A 19,577-nucleotide genomic window follows, 5' to 3' on the forward strand; every position below is an offset into this window, starting at 1 on the left:
TGCGTGCACTGACATGAAAACACTCAACTCAGCACAATGACATAACGACGGAACAGAAACTCTGACAAAACCAAATTACGGCTTCATGTTTACTGTGATGGATTATCTAGCTCAGGCAATTTTCAAGTGTGCGGAAATTGTATTTCATTCTGTACAAGGTCCTCACAAGTATAGGAATACAAACTATGCATGTGGTGTGTATGTATGTCATGACCGTAACAGCTGTAACAAAGCATCACACTGCACAAATCACACCAACACTGAGATGTGTGCTGTAAACAAAGGAACACAAAGTCCACACACAGTAACAGCAGCAGCTGGTTCAGAGATACGCTGCCTCCCTGCAGCCAGATAGGACACTCCCGGCAGCATCGGGCCAATCCCAGCGCACCGCCTGCAGGGATCAAAATGCTCCAGGAAGTTCAAAGGGATCGAGTCCGGGAGATGAACATATAAAGTTGCCCGCTAATGAGGTGCGCCTTTAAGCTCCTTAATGACCTGGGGGAGCCGCATACTCACAGGAGACTTTTAACCACGACGGTCCAGATTAACAAGCTTTCATAGCGATTTAGCCCATTGGCTGGCTGCGTGCGAGGGGCTTGCTTGTTTTTATGGGAGTAACAAGGCTAAAGGAAAAAAAAAAAAAGGGAGCCACACCCAAGCGTTTATTTAAGCTTTAGGGGTGTTTGAGAGAGCGGGGGCATCAGTTGCTCAGTAGAGCTAATTGTGCTGCTTTGAGGGAGCCGGGGGGGGATTAAATGACAACATTCTGTGCCAATTATAGACTAATGGAAACGGAGGCAAAAAAAAATAAAAAATGTTCGGCTTGTGACAACCCAGATCATCCTACACTTCAAGGGAAGGCAGATAATGGGACTGAAAGGAATAGTGGATATATGCCTCAGTCAGTGCATGCAGGGAGCTCCTGCGCTCCCTGCATGCACGTGTCGAGTCGACGTACACAAACAAGTTGTTCATGTTGTCTAACTGGTGCGCCCCACCGGGCTCAGGGGAGCGCACAGGGGGCTGGGGACTCAGTGCTGACGCTAAAACTAGGCCAAATGAGAGCACAGACACGCATGCCATGCACACACACACACACACACACACACAAGCAGACACCGACGCAAACACAGGGCGAGGGTGTCTTTGTGGCCCGGCTGCCTAATGAGTGTGGACAGGCTCCGGATGGGGGCTCCTCCTGATCCTCGCCGCCTCTCAGCAGGGCAGGAAAGGGAGTACAAGCTCACCATCTGCCCACGGACCACCCAGCGAACACGGGCACAGAGGGACCACACACACCGCCTTCCACGCTAAACCGAGCCGACTCTCGCCACGTTGGCACAAAGTCGCCCCGATACTGATTAGGGCATTTTCCTGGCATTAATTAGGTGAGTGATCTCAGCAATTTCACCCCTACACACTAATGGACAGAGACAGAGTTAGGACAATGTTGTTTGATCAGTCTTTGTAGCAGCACAAAGCCCAACCATTTAATAATCAGGTCTTGGCGTGACTGGACGACTGCTGCTGGCCAGTTTCAAAGAATTTGAGAATAGTCACACAAAACTGTGTCAATATTGACACAGGTAAGCTGCTGTTTGATAGAGGCTAGGATGTGCTAACAGTAAGACAGGCAGGCCTCTCTGAATTTAGGGCCGGGCAATAATACAATACATAAGATAATAATACAAGACAATAATCATTGTTCATCGTCTTTCAATAGAATACTGTTGTGAAATAATGATATCGAGTTACCCTGAAAAACAATTCTATTGTCTATATTAATGATAAAAAGCAAATTTGATTTGAAACAAAAAAAATTCAGTTTTTATCATACTTTATAATACAATGCAGTTGAAGGTGATGAACATCAATTTGATTAGTTAACATGTGATTTTGGATATGTTAGCAGTATTGTTATATAGCGATATAGAAATAATTTCTCATGATTATAGTGATATTAGTTTTGCCTGTATTGACCATCCCTAGTGGCATTAAACCAGGCCTGTAATACAAGCGAAGGACAAATAGACTGAGAATGCTGAGACAGCTGAAAATGTATTAGGGCTTATCTAGCGATGCTTGGTGATAATTTCCACAGATCAGGTCCTGGGTCACCTGGCCTGACCCGGCCCTTCTGAAGACAAATATACCGCTGCCATGTTTCCCCCGACTGAAGTCCACACTTTGATTATTAGCCATGGCCTTAAAAACAAGAAAGCTTCCTTTTGGATAAGTTCATAGCCACAGGGTTACAGTGTGCCCAAAACTATGCTAAACATCTAAATGAGAGTCATTTGGTGGCTTTGATGTCATGAAAGGATAGGAAGCAACAAAAACAGAAATCTTTTTTAACACATTATCATGATGATTTAGATAGTAGGTGAATATTCTCCCAACTGAGGCAAGGAGGAACGGAAGAGACAGTGGGGATCTTATGAGACAGACTAGGCCTTCTGAATATAGAGAAAGAAAATATAAATTATAAGAAATTAGTGACAGTGCAAGTAAAGGCTCGCTCTTTTGACAGTAAGTTATAAAAAACCAAAAGCTAGTTATAAAAGCAAAACCATATCTTCTTAGCTAGGGTCCATATGTTACGGTGCTTAGCTTTCACACCACTATTCAAAGTACTACCTGCTGAAATTCAGATTAGCTCAAGCTAAAGTTTTCAGCAGCTAGCCTTGGGTCTGGTCCCACACCTGACAGCCAAGCACCAAGCCCGTTACTGTCTGACACCCACATGGAAAAATAGTTCCCCGTCTAATAAACACCAGCACGACTGTGACGGCCTTCAGATGAGCTCATGAAGCTGACAACACAGCTGTGTGAGGAGAAGGCAAGTGAGGACAGAAATAGCTCTTCCTCAACAAAACGCATGACAAAGTCTATTTCCAAGCCACATTTTGCCTCCTTGCTCAGATGTTCAGCCATCAGTGACAAAACTGAGTTGACAAATTATACGTCAAATTAGAACAAATATGGGTTGACATCGAATTAGAACGAATCAGAAGCACGGCCTAAGAATAACACAGCAACAACCCTGGGCTAAAGTTTTCAGCTAATCACACTCAACAACAGTTTGTTTAATAAAGAACCACTTACACTAGACTGACAACACCCATTGAGAACTGCTGAAATCCAGACCTCTACTCCTACATAAATGTAATGCTAGCAGCTTTCAGTGCTTTTACTGGCCAGGACATTAGCATGCCAGCAAAGCAAACAAAGCTCCTAGGTCCCTACTTCCCTCACACACTCCTGACAAGCGCTGAGTCAGCTCATATTGCAGAACTGCTAGGCAGTGCTTTGCTAGGCTAACCCTATAAAAGGACTCAATGTTTATTGCACTGAACAGGGAAAACAGCCACAGTTTCCCTCACCCCTCTCCTCTCATGCCATCATGGCAGCCAGGTAAAACTATATAAGGGCAGGCCAAGTCCAATCGTTTTACAATGTGCAGGATCAGCTGTTTCCGAGTGAAATGCTGGGAAACAGGGTGATTCACTGTAGCTGTGGTAATAGAGGTAATTTGGAGATTCACAGAAGAACTAAAAGCAGGCAAACAGAGTTACGAACAAAGAGAGCCAGAGCTTTCCAGCCAAGAAAGAGCAAGTTGCATCACTCAAAATACAGGTCGTGTGGCTACATTGCATTCTGGTCTACTGAGGCTTCTGTCAGTGGATAAACTGGTATCTCTGCCTCTTCTATGATGGATTTCTCCCTGTATGATTGCTGTCGGTGCTCGTCGGTGCAAAGAAGCCCTTGCTCTTGTATTATGAAGGACTGACACCAAAACCTGACGTTTACCACTGATATTTTTAGTTTTTCCACTATTAAATCCCATTGTAACTCCACTGGAAAATCAACTTGATGTCATGTCATCTACACTTGACGAGTTATCCACGGAAATAAGAAAAATACACCTTCAAACAACAAAATGGGCCCAGAAATGTAAGGTACATCAACAATAGCTTATGTGTTTTTTCCTTTAACATGTTAAGAGTGTTGACTGCACTGTGTTTATACAACATCGATTTGCTATATTGCTATATCTCTGTGCTGTATCCCATTACCATTTGCTGCTGCACTGACCCAACTTCCTATCATTAAAGTTTCATGTTATCTGCTGAAATAAGAGCAAAACAGAATTTTTTCAGACAATTCCTCTTGGTGAAGGATCAAAAGTGCAGTCGGGGTTCAACAAGTTTGCAGAAAAAAGTGGGACTTCTACAATGGCTACATCTGAAGCTTCTTGGTTTGGACCCAGCGGGCGCAGAGGAGGGGTCTAACCTCTCATCTGGCCTCTCCAGAAAAATCAAAGCCGGCCCAGGGAGGAGTAGGAGGCGGCCGGGGGGTTTAGGATCTGAGACCCAGTGTTCCTCGAGTGTGAGAACGGCCAGTCAGCTGAAAATGGGTGATGCTGCCAGGACTCCTACCGCTGCTGTGGCCCACACAAGTTCACAAGGCCAGAGCACAGTGAACCTGAGAAGAAAAGCTGCTTTGATACATGCTTGAGGCATTCCCCCGTTAATCCGGTATTCATTAGGTCATTCAATAATTGCTTTGATATAGCCGATTTAAACTAACCACCTGCTGACTGACACCCATTTTGTGTGTTTCAAAGCCTCTTCTTGTGGAAAATAAGATCCAAAACAGAGGGAGCACAGCAGCTGTCTAGTTTGGGAGGGTCAGGGTTCGGTCCCAGGCTGCGGGACCCCTGTGACGCTCCCTATGAAGCTCAACCGTGTAGGACAACAAAATCTGTTTTCATGCCTTCCTGTTCCCATGACCAGCATGTCAAGAGCTTTAGAAAGACTAGGCAAAATGCACGTTTCCATGTAAAAATATGCCACAGAGTGTCAAAACACTTTGCAGCTACTCAAAAGTCTAACATAAAGATTCGAAAGAGGGAAGGGGGGTGTTAAGACTGATAAGATGGAAAGGAAGAGTTCATTTCCAAAGCACTATAAATCAATTTTGGGATATACTCATTACCAGAGGTTCATCATTCAATATGTCTAAAACAGGAGCGCCACGCTGCAAAAGTGTTCGCAATTTGTCAGCCAAGGACTCCATCCATTACCTACCATCCTGTAAAAACTACCAAGACTGGCTTTAGTTTTGTGTCATTGATAATTTTATAAAGGGTGATGTCACTAGTCATGGTGGACATGTCATTTTGGAATGAAATACATTCTGAGGGTTTTTAATCACAGTTTAAGCTGAACTGTGACTGCGGGTGGAAAATGGGCGAGAGAGGGGCCTGACAGGAACCAGCCTATGAGGAGAGAGAGAAACATCTAATGAATTGCCTTTCATCAGAGTACAAAAGCCAGAGAGCCTTGAGGAATGTCCCCTCTCTCTCTCTCTCGGGGACAAAGGGGGGCAGCTCTGCTTCACGGCCACACTGGGAGGCAATGACGTGGAGGAATGTGCAGAGGCATTTGTTGATTTGCATCTGTTGATCTGTCTGTTTTTTCCCCTCCCTTCAGCCGTTTTCACACAGGCAGTGCATCAAGCTGCCTGTGAAAACCAAACTGCCCCCTTGAAACCAATTGAAGCCAGATTGTTTTCGATAAGCGAGTTGGCCGAGAACCATCGTCTAAGTCTGAGGCAGTGGCAGGGGCGGGGTTTCCACGCCCTGCGCTGTCAGTGTATCGTCAGTCACGGATGCTTACTCATCTGGCGGTCTCCGTAGCTAATGGCCTCGGCGAGGGGACTCCATCCCTGAGCGTTCTTCACCTTCACCGGTGCATTGTGGGCCAGCAGCAGATGGGCGCACTCTGTGAGAAAGACAGACAGACAGAGAGACAGATGATAACGTAAACGATATTGATAACTTTACTAAAACAAAGTTTACAAAGCGCTTCACAATCAAGACGAACAAAGGACACAGAAACGTGATTACACAAGAAAAGGACAGCCGCAAAAACAAAGATACAACAGTGGCAGGGGAAGCATCATTACATAAAAACATGGCTGTAGCAATAATGGGAGGGCATCCCAAAGAGTAGGCGCTCTGACGGCGAACACCCAGCCTCCTTTAGTCCTAAGTCTAGATTTAAGAATGACCAGAAGGCCGCTGCTCAGGGATCTACGGCTGCGCTCAGACTCATAAGGGGTTAACAGCTCAGAGATTTAACTGGGTTCAAACCTATCTGTGCGTTAAAAGTGATCAGCAAAGTCTCAATGGTGGCCCTGAAGCTAATTGGTAACCAGTGAAGTGATACCAGAATTGGGTGATTTTTTCTGTCTCTTAGCACCAGTTAAAATCCTGCCTGCTGCATTCTGCACCAGCGGGAGGCATTGGAGACACTTTTGATTAAGGCACGAATAACAAGAGTTGCAGAAGTTTAGGTGAGAGGAAATAAAAGTACGAATGACTTTTTTTCCAGTTTGCGGAGCGATAAATGCGGCTTAATTGTGGAGATAGTTCTTAACTGAACAAAACAAGACTGCACGACTCTTCAAAGCTTGGGCCGGCATCAAAGAGGACTCCTAGGATTCTGGCAACTAGACCGGCTAGAGACAGAAAGAGAGACAGAGAAACAGGCAGATGGATTGACAGAGAGAGATAGTAATTCACTCAAATGGCCTTTATTAAAGGTCATTAAACAGAGCTAGGGAGTACAAAGATGAGGACAGCGCCAGTGTGGGCGAGTAGCCTAAGTTCTGATGTCTCGCCTAACGGACAATTCATCAATAGCTTATCTGATTTGCACCACATCCGCTAGTAAAGCCTGTGCGGATCTGCAATGACGACATAGGCAAAGCAAGGGAAAGCAGCGAGGAGGTAGTGAATGCACATCCAAAACACCGACCACATGCTGGATACAAAAGGCGACGGCATAGAACAAAGATAACTGCACTGCTTCTACATCTCAAATGTACAGCCAGGCAACGGCAAACTAACCCCCAAAAATCTTTAAAAACAATAGTGCTTCTGTGTTACTTTATTTACTATATCCTGGTGCCTCAGGCAAGTTGATACTGATGAGTAAACATCCCACATTTACTGTGAGCTACTTCCTGTCAGCTCTCCTGACGTTGCCATGGTGATACAAGCATTTAATTCAAACTCAGCACCCCATCAAACAGACAAAAAAGCCAAGGAAACTAATTTTAACTCCATGCCAACACTGTGCCCGTGTCATAACGAGCTCTAATTTTGTGTTCGACTTGCCTTCCCAAGGGAACACAACCAAAAATGAAATGTCTGTAGTGCCTCCTGGCTTCACTTCCATCTTCTTTGCTGTCCTGCTCAAATACTGTCACGTTTTGCTATAGATTTAATAGATTTATTCCACTTATCCAACGACTTTGCAGTATATTCTGATGGTGTAGGCTACTAGCTTTAAATAGGTATGATAGAAGTTTTGCTGTAGCATTTGATCAATGATCTAAACTTAAGCCTGTGGAGGGACAGACTGTGTGTAGGATTGAAAACAGAACTGTTAACCAAAGGGCCATATGGTCCCTACTACTATACGAGTTTGAGCAGCATACAATCTATACTGCTCTAAAAGAGGGAAGGATTCTGAGGAATAAAATGTCAAAGATCACAACGTATGTCCCCTGGGATTCTGTGGAGTAACTGTCAGAAGTCTGCTTGCTATTCTGTCAGTGGGAAAACAGCCAGGGTCTTATCCCTTTTCTACGGGAAGATCAGCAGTGAGTGCGATACAGAATCCCTCCACTTTCTGGGCACCATGTCAACAAACTACAGTGAGCCAAAATGGAGCTTGTTGTTCCAGCTCAGCTGTCAGTTTTGTCGTGACATCATTAATTAAAATGGTGGCTTCTGTACAACCCAGCGCTGGGCAGAAGCGGTCAAAGTCCGGTGCCGAACAGGCGGGTCAATACGCACTGACAGCGGTTCATATGCAAAGCATAGGCTAAGTGGAACTGCTAAACAGTCTGTTGTTGAGTGGATATCTAGGTCACTTAATGGGGCAGGAACTTGAGCCTTCACTTCACTGCCATCGACTCTGATCATTTAGGGCAACAAAAGCCACACGGTGCTCTTGTGTATTGTTGGACAATACTGTCTTTCTTTCATTGCAGGCCTTTGGGCAAGCCCTATTTGTTGTCTGAACAAATTCAAAATGGTAATGGCTCTCATGTTCAGACTTGTTGCTCTGCCAAACATCAGTGGCAATGCTATTAAAAAACTGCCTCAAGTGATATGCTCACAGAACCAGCCTCAGACTGGTTTCAGTGTCTAGAACTAGTGTTGTAAGATAAGATTTAAAAAAATAACCTATTGCCTATTGAAGAGAGGACATATCCAACCCTTAGTGACATTGTCCCATAGTCTAACATGCCACATCACCCCCCTGATCTACATACCCACTATGTTTTATTAATGACGACCAGGCCAGGGTCTCATGCATTCTTTATGGAAAGAGGAATACATTTTGAAAGTCTTTCCAATTAAACATATTATACATTCAACAAAGAGCAGCATGGGTATCCCGAGAGTGTAATTACGGGCAAATAAAGAGGCATGCTTAAGTTGGGACTGCACCTAAAGCGGTTATATTCTACAGAAATTATCAGCACAACTCCAAAGCTGCAATGTACAGTTGGCGTCAAGGTGGGAGCATGGAACATTGTTGCCGGTGGAAATCAAACTGAAAAAAGACCCAAAAGCCCAGTGGGATTTCATTGTGTTCACACCAGGGGAGCAGCCACTGTTCAAAGCCTTGGCCTATGCCTAGCCTGCATGGCATGCGCTTTCTGCTTTAATTTCTAGCCAATTTTACTTGAAGTGTTCTGCATGTTATGTGTCGAATATTGCCAATGGGCTGACCGCTTCAGACAGAGTGGTTAATATTGGCCATAATGTATGCTTCAATGAAATATAAGTCGTGTTGGCACCAGACAAGGGTGGTTGCAGCTCGCTAAAAAGCCTTGCATCGGCAGAAGAGAGAAAGCAAATGTCCCTGCATGTGAGCGCTGCATTATCCCGCTGCGTGCCGGGGCGCGGGACGGGGCGCGGGACGGAGCGGCTGATAACAGAGGTTAATGTGGAGACAACGCTGGCGGCTAAATGCACAAGCACTCCGCCTTGCATTAACTCAACCCTCTGACCTATATCTCACCCTGCTGAATCCAGAGATTGTGTAATAATAATGACAACATTCAGCAAATATACTATTACATAACCATATACTGAACAGACACGACATGTTTCCTATGATTCAAAGCTGCTAGCTTCAGGTCTGGGCTTGGCGTTCCAGGGAAAAGGAGTGCTTGCTCAGCCGGATGATATTGACAACAATGTTTTCCTGTCATGTTCTGAGATGATTTTCATAAGACATAGCTGCAGCTTTGTCTTTACATAACTTGTTTTCCATACTTTAAAATATATCTCAAAAATTGCGTGAGCAGGGTTCCAGTGTTTAGGATCTGCACAGCTTGACTTAAATGAAAGGCTTTCTCCTGACATGCAGCTCAATTTGTAGGCCAAGAATTTTGAAACTGAAACTCCTCACCCTCTAGAGAAATGACTGCAGCCATCTGCAATTTGGGAACTATTTCAGTATGTTTTCAATTGACTGTGCAGCCATACAGGCTACTACTGCTAGGTGACAGCGACATTATCTAGGTAAAAAGCCATCCTAAAGCTCATTTCACATTCCCTATGAACTTTGACAGTTTGATCAATATCTGTGAACATAAACACTTCTGTCCCAAAGCCACAATCCAGAGCGCCAAGCCCCTAATCTTCAACATCAGCAAGAAACAAAAGACAAAGCTGCTCCACTGACAATGAAATGCAAACTGACTTTGGAGAATGTTTGTTTGAGCTTCAACATCCAGATGAACAATTCATTGTAGTGGTAATATTTATGAAGCAGAAAAACGCGCCTTCATCTCCATAAAGATCCAGGCATAAAAAAAAAATCTAGGTTGTCATTAACAGTTAGATCTTGTCATATTGTTTGAGCTTTGACATCAGGATGAACAATGCATTGCTTATGTGGATGGAACAATTCACTAGACACTATCATATTGTGTAATGGCTGTTGTGTGTGGACACCAGGAGAGCTAGCTGACTGTTTAGTGGCATCAGGGAATCTTTAAATAAACATCATCAAAAGAGTCTTGGCTTCCTGGTTTCTAACTTGGGGACAACTCGCTCACATTCCTAAATCTAGACTGAGCGGTGCATGATCACAGGAGTGAGATGTAAATTATGATTTAGAATAGATTTCCCCTTTCAGTAGCAGAGCGACTAAAACCGTTGTTAAGAGTTGGTGCTTTCCTTACAGGATCAAGTCAAGTTTTCAAGTCAAGTTTATTTATTTATATAGCCCTTTATCACAAGCATGTCTCAGAGGGCTTTACAGAGAATGTGTCTAGCTAGGTCTAACTAAGCACAATCAGTGGTAAACAAAATTTTGTAGGACAGCATGATGAAAAACACAAGGTAGGTAGGAGCAGATTTAGCGAGACAAACAATCTACCTATTCTATATAGCCTAACCTACCCGGCACCCCAGCCTTAGACCCTAAATGCACACAAGGAAAAACTCCCAGGAAAAAATTTGGAAGAAACCTTGGGCAGGCTGAGGCTGGATCCCTGGCAAAAAAACCCCAAAACAAAACAACTGCTGGGCATTAACTCGAATCGAAAATAGCTGCCTCGGCACATTAACATTTTGCCTATATAACTCATTAGCCATGGCCTGCTTTCCGTTTCAATCCGATCTGCAAGTCGTGAAAGTATTGATAAAAACCCGAGTCCCCCGTGGGTTTGTGTGCTGACTGTATGTGCGGCAGCTGTGAGCGGCTCCTGACCGAGCCAAACGCCACTCTGACAGGGGAGCGAGGGAGGGAGGGAGGGAGAGAGAGAGAGAGGGAGAGAGCAGGATGGAGGAATGGTGCGCTAATCTAATGCCCTCACGCTACACTACGTGCATCGGCTGCAGATGGGACACTTGTCAAGAGGCTCCGTAGGCTGTGAAGTCTCCCCCCCCCCCCCCCGTTTCGACAGAGGCTGAGCACATCCACAAAATGGCTTTCTCGATCACTTCCTCACCATCCATCACACTCTCTGCCACCAAATTGTACAGGAGATAGGGAAACTTTTGTCTCTGAGCCAAAACTGCAACACCACCACCTGTTTCGGGTGGTGGAATGACTCAAATCTATGTCACTGCTGTGTTTCAGACAGAAGTTTTATGGTCACACTGCACATAATGAGACTCTGATCTTAGCCAGAGACAGAGTAACTCCCCTCTCTCCGTTTTCGCACAAGCTGCTCTTTTTTTTAGTGACGACCTGATAAAATACACTTGTGTGTCGTTGCACTGGAAATGTACGCCGACTCTGCCTGGCTGGCACACCCCGGCTTATCTTTGTGGCCAAGTAAGCACTGCAACAGATGTCACGACCGGCGGCCGCGAGGAAAACGCGGTCATTTTCTATCCTTTGGAGGGGAGCGCAACGGAACACAGGCCTCTTCGTCTCATGCCTTTGACAGCGGTGTCGCCCCAAAACTGAGTGTGAAATATTTACTGTGCTGGTATTGCCTGCAAGATCCAAATTTCCACAGATTGCATTCGGTCCCCGATGGAAACAACGTGTCACATACAGCGCTCCTCCAGAAAAGCATTCATTACAAAAGGAAAAATACACCCTTGGCTACTCTTACACTGTTAGATATCATCAATCTGTGACGTTCAGCGCATTGCAGGAGTTATTTTGTGGTGAAGTACTGTTTGCTTTTTTGCTGTGCCCGCTTTCCCTCAACCTGCCTTGTGTACTTATACTTCAGTTAGTGATTTCCCAGTAATACTTTCAAAACAAACCCTAGAGAAGGAGGTTCTCTACATGTAGGTGGAGAGAGTGACAGCAACAGTGTAGTGAGTTTTTACAGTCAACAAAAAAATGAGCATGGAGAGAGAACAATGCGGCGCCCAGTTGTTCACATTCTGCAAAAGCCATCAAAGAAGGCGTTGTAGTCCGTACACTACCGATGACAGATCCACAAAGATGGAAGCTGCGGCTGCATTGCATTCTGGTCTATTGATGCTACTGTCTCCCTACTGGAGAAATTGGTATTTGTGCCTCTTCTACAATGGATTTCTCCCTGTATGATTTTTGAATGTCGGTGCAAAATGGTGAGTCTAGAAACGGACACCAACACCTGATGTTTATTGCTGATGTTTTAGATAGCAGAAAAATTGTTTTACTATCAAACTATGCAGCTGCACTGCAAGTATCTTGACGTGACATCATATTTGGCCAGTTATCTGCAATAAGCAATAAGAAAAATAACCCACCAAACAACAAAATGGACCAAGAAATGCAAGGTACATCGCTCAGTTGTTTTTAAACAGTGCTGTGTCAGGGTGGATTTTTCCTTTCAGACACTAGCAGGAAAAACAGCAATCATCACATCACTGGCCAGCGGCTCATCATCACAAACAGACTATTGACATGCACCGCTGTAGTCTGGTGCACAACACACACATACACACACACACAAAGAGAGTGCCTCTTGTCCTTCCCATCCCATCCCAACAGAGCTGCCACACCCAGACTATGATCTCATGCTGTAGCCTTTAGCATGTCTGGCCAGCGCGTCCCTGGAGGACGGGGCAGCCGCACCAGCTACAGCTAGGCTACCTCATTAGCACAATCAATGCCATAACGTCCCATCCGCCACTAGGCTTCTGTACTCCGCTAACAGAGTTTGCGATAGGCGGTGACAGGACCTATGCTCCGGCGACAACAATTGAATTTTGCGAATGTGGAATCAATTGAAATCCATGCTCCAATGACAGACACTAAACAAATGGGAATAGGCAGCACGAGTAACCCTACGCTCCAATCGTTCGCTGAGAGCCCTCTGCAAAAAAAAAAAAAGGGCATTAATTTTTCAATAGCATGTTCTGAGTCTCCTGCAGAAATTAAATGTAGGCATCGACTCACAAAAGGGCCGCTGCATTAATATTTTATGCGCAGGCAATGCATGCTTTCAGTTGAGCCGGTGTAACTCAACTGAAAACAGATTTGTGTACTAAAGGCTTCTACAAAGCCTTGAGAAGTCATAACATATTCATCTTATGCTCTAAACTGTATGTTATTCCAGGGTCTGTTGTGTAAACTGTATCATGAGTATTAAAAATCAGCATCATTTTGCAGTCACTTTTTTGTGATTAATTCATACCCTACTCAATAACTTCCACCTCTTCATCAGGAGAGATTACAGCTGACAAACTGATAACACTGTGCACTGAGCACACATTATGAAAGTTGAAAATGACCTCTCTTATCTCAACTAATTATCCTCTTTGCCATCTTCAATCTGTTACAGCGTTGGAGCCAACGGTGCAACATCAACCTCAGCGAGAGACTGGAGCCACTGAAAAGATCCTATTTCTTGCAGTGTAATCATTATCTAATCCCCACTAATCGAGACACAGTCCGTTCTGACATAGACCGCCGCTTATCTGGCGGCATTAGAGGGAAGGAAGTTTAAAAAAAAAAAGAAGAGCTTTTCCTGTTCAATCCCATTTTTGACCAGGCGGAGATCTACAACCCTCAACCTCTTTATACATGCATGAGCATCTTGCCTTCTGGGCTTTGTGTAGTGATCTGTGATAAACGTCTGGCGGTGTTTTGTCAGAAAAATATTACAGACAGAGACAGACAAACTCAGACAGACAGACAGAGACAAACAAAGGCAGGCAGACAATCAGAGAGAGACAGATGGAAAGGCAGAGAGAAGGACAGAAAATGACGAAAGACACAGACACGCATCTGTAACCATTACCCACCTTTGTGGCCCATCATGACAGCGAGATGCAAGGGTGTGTTTCCTGCAGCGGGCAAAGAAAAAAAACACAGAGAGATTATAGGCTGTCTTTGTTACTCACAGTAAGAAACAAAAGTAATACCTGTGACAAGCGCTTTGTGTTTTGAAGCTATCACACTCAGGGTGAAATTGCAGTTTAAATTGAGAGGCATAATCCACTAAATTGCAAGTGGTGTGAAAGGCATAGGCTTAGTGTGTGTGTGTGTGTGTTTGGCCTACTACCATGACAAATATTACACGCCTAAAAGGCAATTACCCTACTGCACTCCAAAAGTCAGTTGCATTTAGCAGGAGGGGGCATGGCTTGTCGAGAGGCACGAATTAAACGCTGATAGGTTTAGACGCAACAGAAGGTGTTAGAACTCTTTTCTACAGAAGGGTCAGATGCTAAAGGTGCATTTGGGGGAAAATAACAAGCGTATTGGGTGTGTAACGCCACGTCTTTTCTTCCCAGGATGTGAAAAATGCCCGGTAAGCACCGGAGAATCCCTCAAGAGGAAGCCAGAAAAGCCAGATCAGCTCCACCAAGCTTCTCCTGCCTCAGACCTCCAGCTGGAGAGAGCGGGCAGCCGTCCAGAGCCGAGCAGGCCCGCGCTGCAGAAACCCTGATGTGGGTGAAAATTCAAGCTGGGGATTAGCCAGCCGTCCCGCTGGACACTGGGATAAAACTGCACACAGAGAGGGCATTGGCACAACAGAGGCCATTTCAGGCCACAAGGATGTGGAGTGTAGGCTTGAGGTTAGGAAGAAGGACGGGATTGTAGTTCAAGAGGCTGTCCCAAACCAGAATATCACAGGTTGAATCCCAGCCAGTGTGTGTGTGTGTGTGTGTGTGTGTCCTTCAACTGCTATTTGCGCCCAAATATCCCTAAGGAAGACACTGTATCCCTCCATGCCCTGCCACTTTAGCTCCGACTAAGAGCATCAGCTACTGTATATGCATAAACTTTACATTAGATATATCTGCTAAATACATGACTAATGTTGGGCAGAGCTGCAAACCGTAAGTCAATATATGACAACTACACATTCACACGGGAAACCAGGCGGACTCCCACTCCTGAATATTTACTATAAAGGTCTTGTTCTGGTGGATCCGGTGAGCTCGGCGTCAGCCCTGCACTCGCTGAAAGGTGAACTGATAGGTGAGTAAACAAAAACTGATGCCACTGGGCCATGCCGGCCGCCGTCAGGGTCGGAGAAACTCTTGGAAAAAAAAATAAAAAATACAGGCCAAAACAACACCGAGGCGGACGTCCCGACACCTGACGAATTGAGCTATAAGACGGACCACATTCAAGGCATTCCATTCGTGACAGTCAGCAGAGGGTAGGCCTCGTCTTTTGTTTTCGGGGAGTGAGGTGGATCGGCTGCAGACGCCCTGAGGAACAAACACAAGCTTCTCCAAAGAACCAGGATCAGTCAGGGTGGTTCTTTGGGAAATTGTGGATTGAGGACTTGGCTCGGCTTTTCCCTGGAGAAGAGGTGATGCAAGTCAGAGGCTCACAAAGTCTTTCATGCAAAAAAAAAAACCCAACATACTGTAGACCCACGTTAGACCACAGACCCCCATTTCATAAGATTTCATCCCAAGGAACCCTATGAGAAGAATTTTGTAATTAGGTCTGATTAAGTAGTGGATTGCACTGGTGTCTGTGGGGAGGGGGCAGTGAAACTTATGATCAAAACAACCATCCTTGTACATTTTTCACTATGGGGTGTTAAATGACAGTGAAGTTAGACTATTCCTCATTTTGCCTGGGACCACTGGAGACCCTCTCAAGGCCTCCTGGAGGTCTCCGGACCCCACTTTGGGAACCAGTGACCTAAGGTGTTGGCCCTCGCCTACCTGCACTTCTGCTGGAGACTGCTGGCCTATAAAAGTGAGCTTGTGTGCTCGTTGAAATGGGTGGATTGTGGTGGGTTTTGCTATTAGAGATCCTGTCATTTACTAGACTGCTGTGATGAGCAGCTAGTGGACTCACCATGGACGTCTTTCTGGGCGATGTTCTGCGTCCGTATGAGCGAAGACAGGCGTCGGACATCTCCTTTAAACACACATTCGTGCACTGGGAAGTCTTGTCCGGTTCGGATGATGGGGTTTTTGTTGTTGTCATCGACGACATCGGCCGTTGACAGTGTGTTGGTGTTAGCATTTATCTGCGACTGCTGATTCTGGTGTTGTTGCTGCTGCTGCTGCTGCGTGGATGGCGACTTGATTAACTTGTGATTGCTGAAGATCTTACTCGCTCTGCTCTTGTTATTCGTCTTGGTTGTGGTGAACGTCCCGGTTGCCGCCTCCTCGTCCGGCTCCAGTAAATCCTCCTCCTTGCTCGGTTTGTGGTCCTTGCGCAGGGAGCGGATCTTCTCTCCGGTCATTTTCTAAACAGTTGACGGTGAAGCAGAGGGTGCCGTCGTCGACGATGACCCTCCGGGCGAACAGATGCGATTCGCCAGTGGTACTTCACGCAAAAACTGTAAATTGCACAACATGAAAACAACTAATCCTCCGCCGAACATACAAAAACAACACGTCGGTCGGAGACAAACAAGTAGCAGCTCCCGCTCGCCTGTTTTAAATGAACAGAAAACTGTTCGCTTTCCTCTTGTTGCCGAAACTGTCCCTGGTTGCTGCACAACACAAGCGGCTCCAGCATCATTTGACTAGTACGGAAGATTCATCTGCCGTCTTCCGCCTCGCAGTATCGCGAGAGTTCGCAAAGGTTACAATCGGTCATGATCGCTGTAATACTCCTTTGATACAAGGTATCCAAACTGCTATGACATGATGTATTCAAACGTATAATAGTAATAATGATAATAACAATAAAAAATAAATTTAAAAAAATATTATTATTAATAATAATAATAATAATAATAATAATAATAATAATAAGAAGAAGAATTAATAAGTATTAATAATATAAAATTATTATTTGTACAGGATGTGATCATATCTGTGTTTTACTATATTACTGAGCAATACTATTACTACTACTAGTAATAATAATATGTATTATTGATTATTAATAATACAATTATTATTTGTAGAGGATGCAGTTATTTCTGATTTATTTTTATTATTGAGCAATACTACAACTTAATAACAATAACAATAACAATAACATGTCTTATTAATTAACAATTTGCATAGAAACATACATAGAAATTATTATTAGCAATAGTAGTAGTACTTGTAGTAGTAGTGGTAGTAGTAGTATTGCTCAATATTAAAAAATAAAACACAGATGACCACATCCTCTAAACTTAACTTTAAACTTCCATACCATTTAGTAGTGAGTGTTTGCATGACCGATAAGCGGCTGGAGTTTTAGTGAGGAGGCAGAGACATTTGCTGAGCCAAAACTGTGGCATTTATTCACCAAGTCAACAACATTAATCAGTGCACACAATGAGAGCAACCTGTCTGTTTGGTAAGGAATGGTCTTAATTCCCTTCACTATTAACAACTGATAGAATTTCCTGCGGTAAGCTGACATCCCACATGTTCTACAGAACTGTGAAACCTGTGTGCACATGCCTGGCCATGCAAACCGACTAGCAATCGAGACTTCTGAAATGTGAAGCACCGTGCCCAAGGAACAGAATCACCAAGTCCCATGACTTTCTGCCTGACACTTTGTGGTAATGCTAAGGACTCAGGACCTTTCCTTTGTGCTGATAGAGAATGCCATTTTTGATAACATATGTAGTGTCCTCCAAACAACCTGCAGTCCCATGCTTCTTTTCCTCAACCTCTGATACTTTCTCAAACAAGCGTTTCAAAGTTTGGCCAACTTGCTGCAGTTCACCTATGTCCAGTGGGATGTCAAGATCTTGGAAGACTCCTCAACTATCTTGCATTTCAAATCCACTGTTCATACTGTTTATATTGTTCATACTGTTATTTATCTTAGCACACTCATACTATACTGTTCATACTGTTATTTATCTGTTATTTATACTGTTATTTATACTGTTATTTATCTTAGCACACTCATACTACCCCTTACAATTTATTCTATTTATATACTTAACGTATTCATACCACTCTGTTCATACTGTTCATTCTGTTAATACTGTTCATACTGTATATACACCATACTGAATATACTATATATATTATTATATACATCTTGCATATTCATATATCTTGCATACTCATATCCACTGTTCATACTATTGATACTGTTAATACTGTTCATACTGTATATATCTTAGCACATTCATACTACCCTTATAGCTTATTTTATTTATATATATGTACATTACATTGCACTGCACTTTCACTGCTTCTTTTGCACTTCTGGTTAGATGCTAAACTGCATTTCGTTGTATTAGTACTTGTACTCTGTGCAATGACAATAAAGTTGAATCTAATCTTTAATCTAATCAATGTTTCCTCTTGCTGTACCCAAAAACTTGTCCCTTCGCCTCTGAGTTTTAGACTTGGCTGGCTTATCTATATGTATGTATATGTATACTGAGTGTGACCTATCTCATTGCGCTGGTAGCACCTAACATCTTCCCTAGACCTGGATGTAGATTTTTTAGTAGAGGCTTGCTAGGAGTGAATTGCTTGGTGCTACAGGAAAACTCCTACCCTGTGCTTGACTACCCCTCTCACCCTGGACTTTACTCTGTCTGGTGAGCTTGCTGTCCTGGCGCTCCTGCTCCCCTTCCTGGCTGACATGAAGGCTTCCGCTGGACGGGCAGCCTCCTCTGCACTCTTGGGGTCATTCTCCCGGATCCAGACCTCCAGCTCCAGAAGAACCATCCTCAAAAACTGTCCCAGAATCATAATTTCTGAAATGTCTTTAGTCCTTAACAGGCCCGTATCAGAGGGTCTAATCATTTATGCCCTAAAGCTATACAATATGATGAAGATATATGAAGACACTTAGCCCCTTGTATGAACTTTATCTGAGACTGTGGTCTGTGTAGATTTTGTTTATTTGTTTGTGTTTGTGTTTGTGTACGTTCTTATATGTTTTGTTTAAATCTGCTGCTCAGGTGTATATGTTTGTAGTGATTACTTCTTGTAATGCCTGTTTGAATTTTGGTGATGCAATAAAAAAAAATCAATATTTTAATGAACTGTGGGTGGCAGCAATACACCTCGTTGTATGTAATCTACTGAAAACTGACAAGAAGAAGAAGAAGAAGAAGAAGAAGTAGTGATTACTTCTTGTAATGCCTGTTTGAATTTTGGTAATGCAATAAAAAAAAAATCTATATTTTAATGAACTGTGGGTGGCAGCAATACACCTCGTTGTATGTAATCTACTGAAAACTGACAAGAAGAAGAAGTAGTGATTACTTCTTGTAATGCCTGTTTGAATTTTGGTGATGCAATAAAAAAAAAATCAATATTTTAATGAACTGTGGGTGGCAGCAATACACCTCGTTGTATGTAATCTACTGAAAACTGACAAGAAGAAGAAGAAGAAGAAGAAGAAGAAGTAGTGATTACTTCTTGTAATGCCTGTTTGAATTTTGGTAATGCAATAAAAAAAAAATCTATATTTTAATGAACTGTGGGTGGCAGCAATACACCTCGTTGTATGTAATCTACTGAAAACTGACAAGAAGAAGAAGAAGAAGTAGTGATTACTTCTTGTAATGCCTGTTTGAATTTTGGTGATGCAATAAAAAAAAAATCTATATTTTAATGAACTGTGGGTGGCAGCAATACACCTCGTATGTAATCTACTGAAAACTGACAAGAAGAAGAAGAAGAA

General features: G+C 43.6%; 1 protein-coding gene across 1 annotated transcript in view; it reads right to left on the reverse strand.

Annotated features, from left to right (window-relative positions):
* LOC139909346 (ankyrin repeat domain-containing protein 13C) overlaps window positions 1-16,461 on the reverse strand; it is a 39,162-nt gene extending 22,701 nt beyond the window's left edge. The window contains exons 1-3 of the mRNA XM_071896375.2: window positions 15,822-16,461; window positions 13,799-13,840; window positions 5,685-5,789 (exon numbers count right to left, since the gene is read on the reverse strand). Of these exons, the coding sequence (XP_071752476.1) occupies window positions 5,685-5,789; window positions 13,799-13,840; window positions 15,822-16,215 (541 nt within the window). The 5' untranslated portion in view covers window positions 16,216-16,461. The remainder of the gene's footprint in view (window positions 1-5,684; window positions 5,790-13,798; window positions 13,841-15,821) is intronic.
* Between the last annotated feature and the right edge of the window lie 3,116 nt (window positions 16,462-19,577).

Source organism: Centroberyx gerrardi, chromosome 9 (assembly GCF_048128805.1).
Source record: "Centroberyx gerrardi isolate f3 chromosome 9, fCenGer3.hap1.cur.20231027, whole genome shotgun sequence".
Lineage (NCBI taxonomy): Eukaryota > Metazoa > Chordata > Actinopteri > Beryciformes > Berycidae > Centroberyx > Centroberyx gerrardi.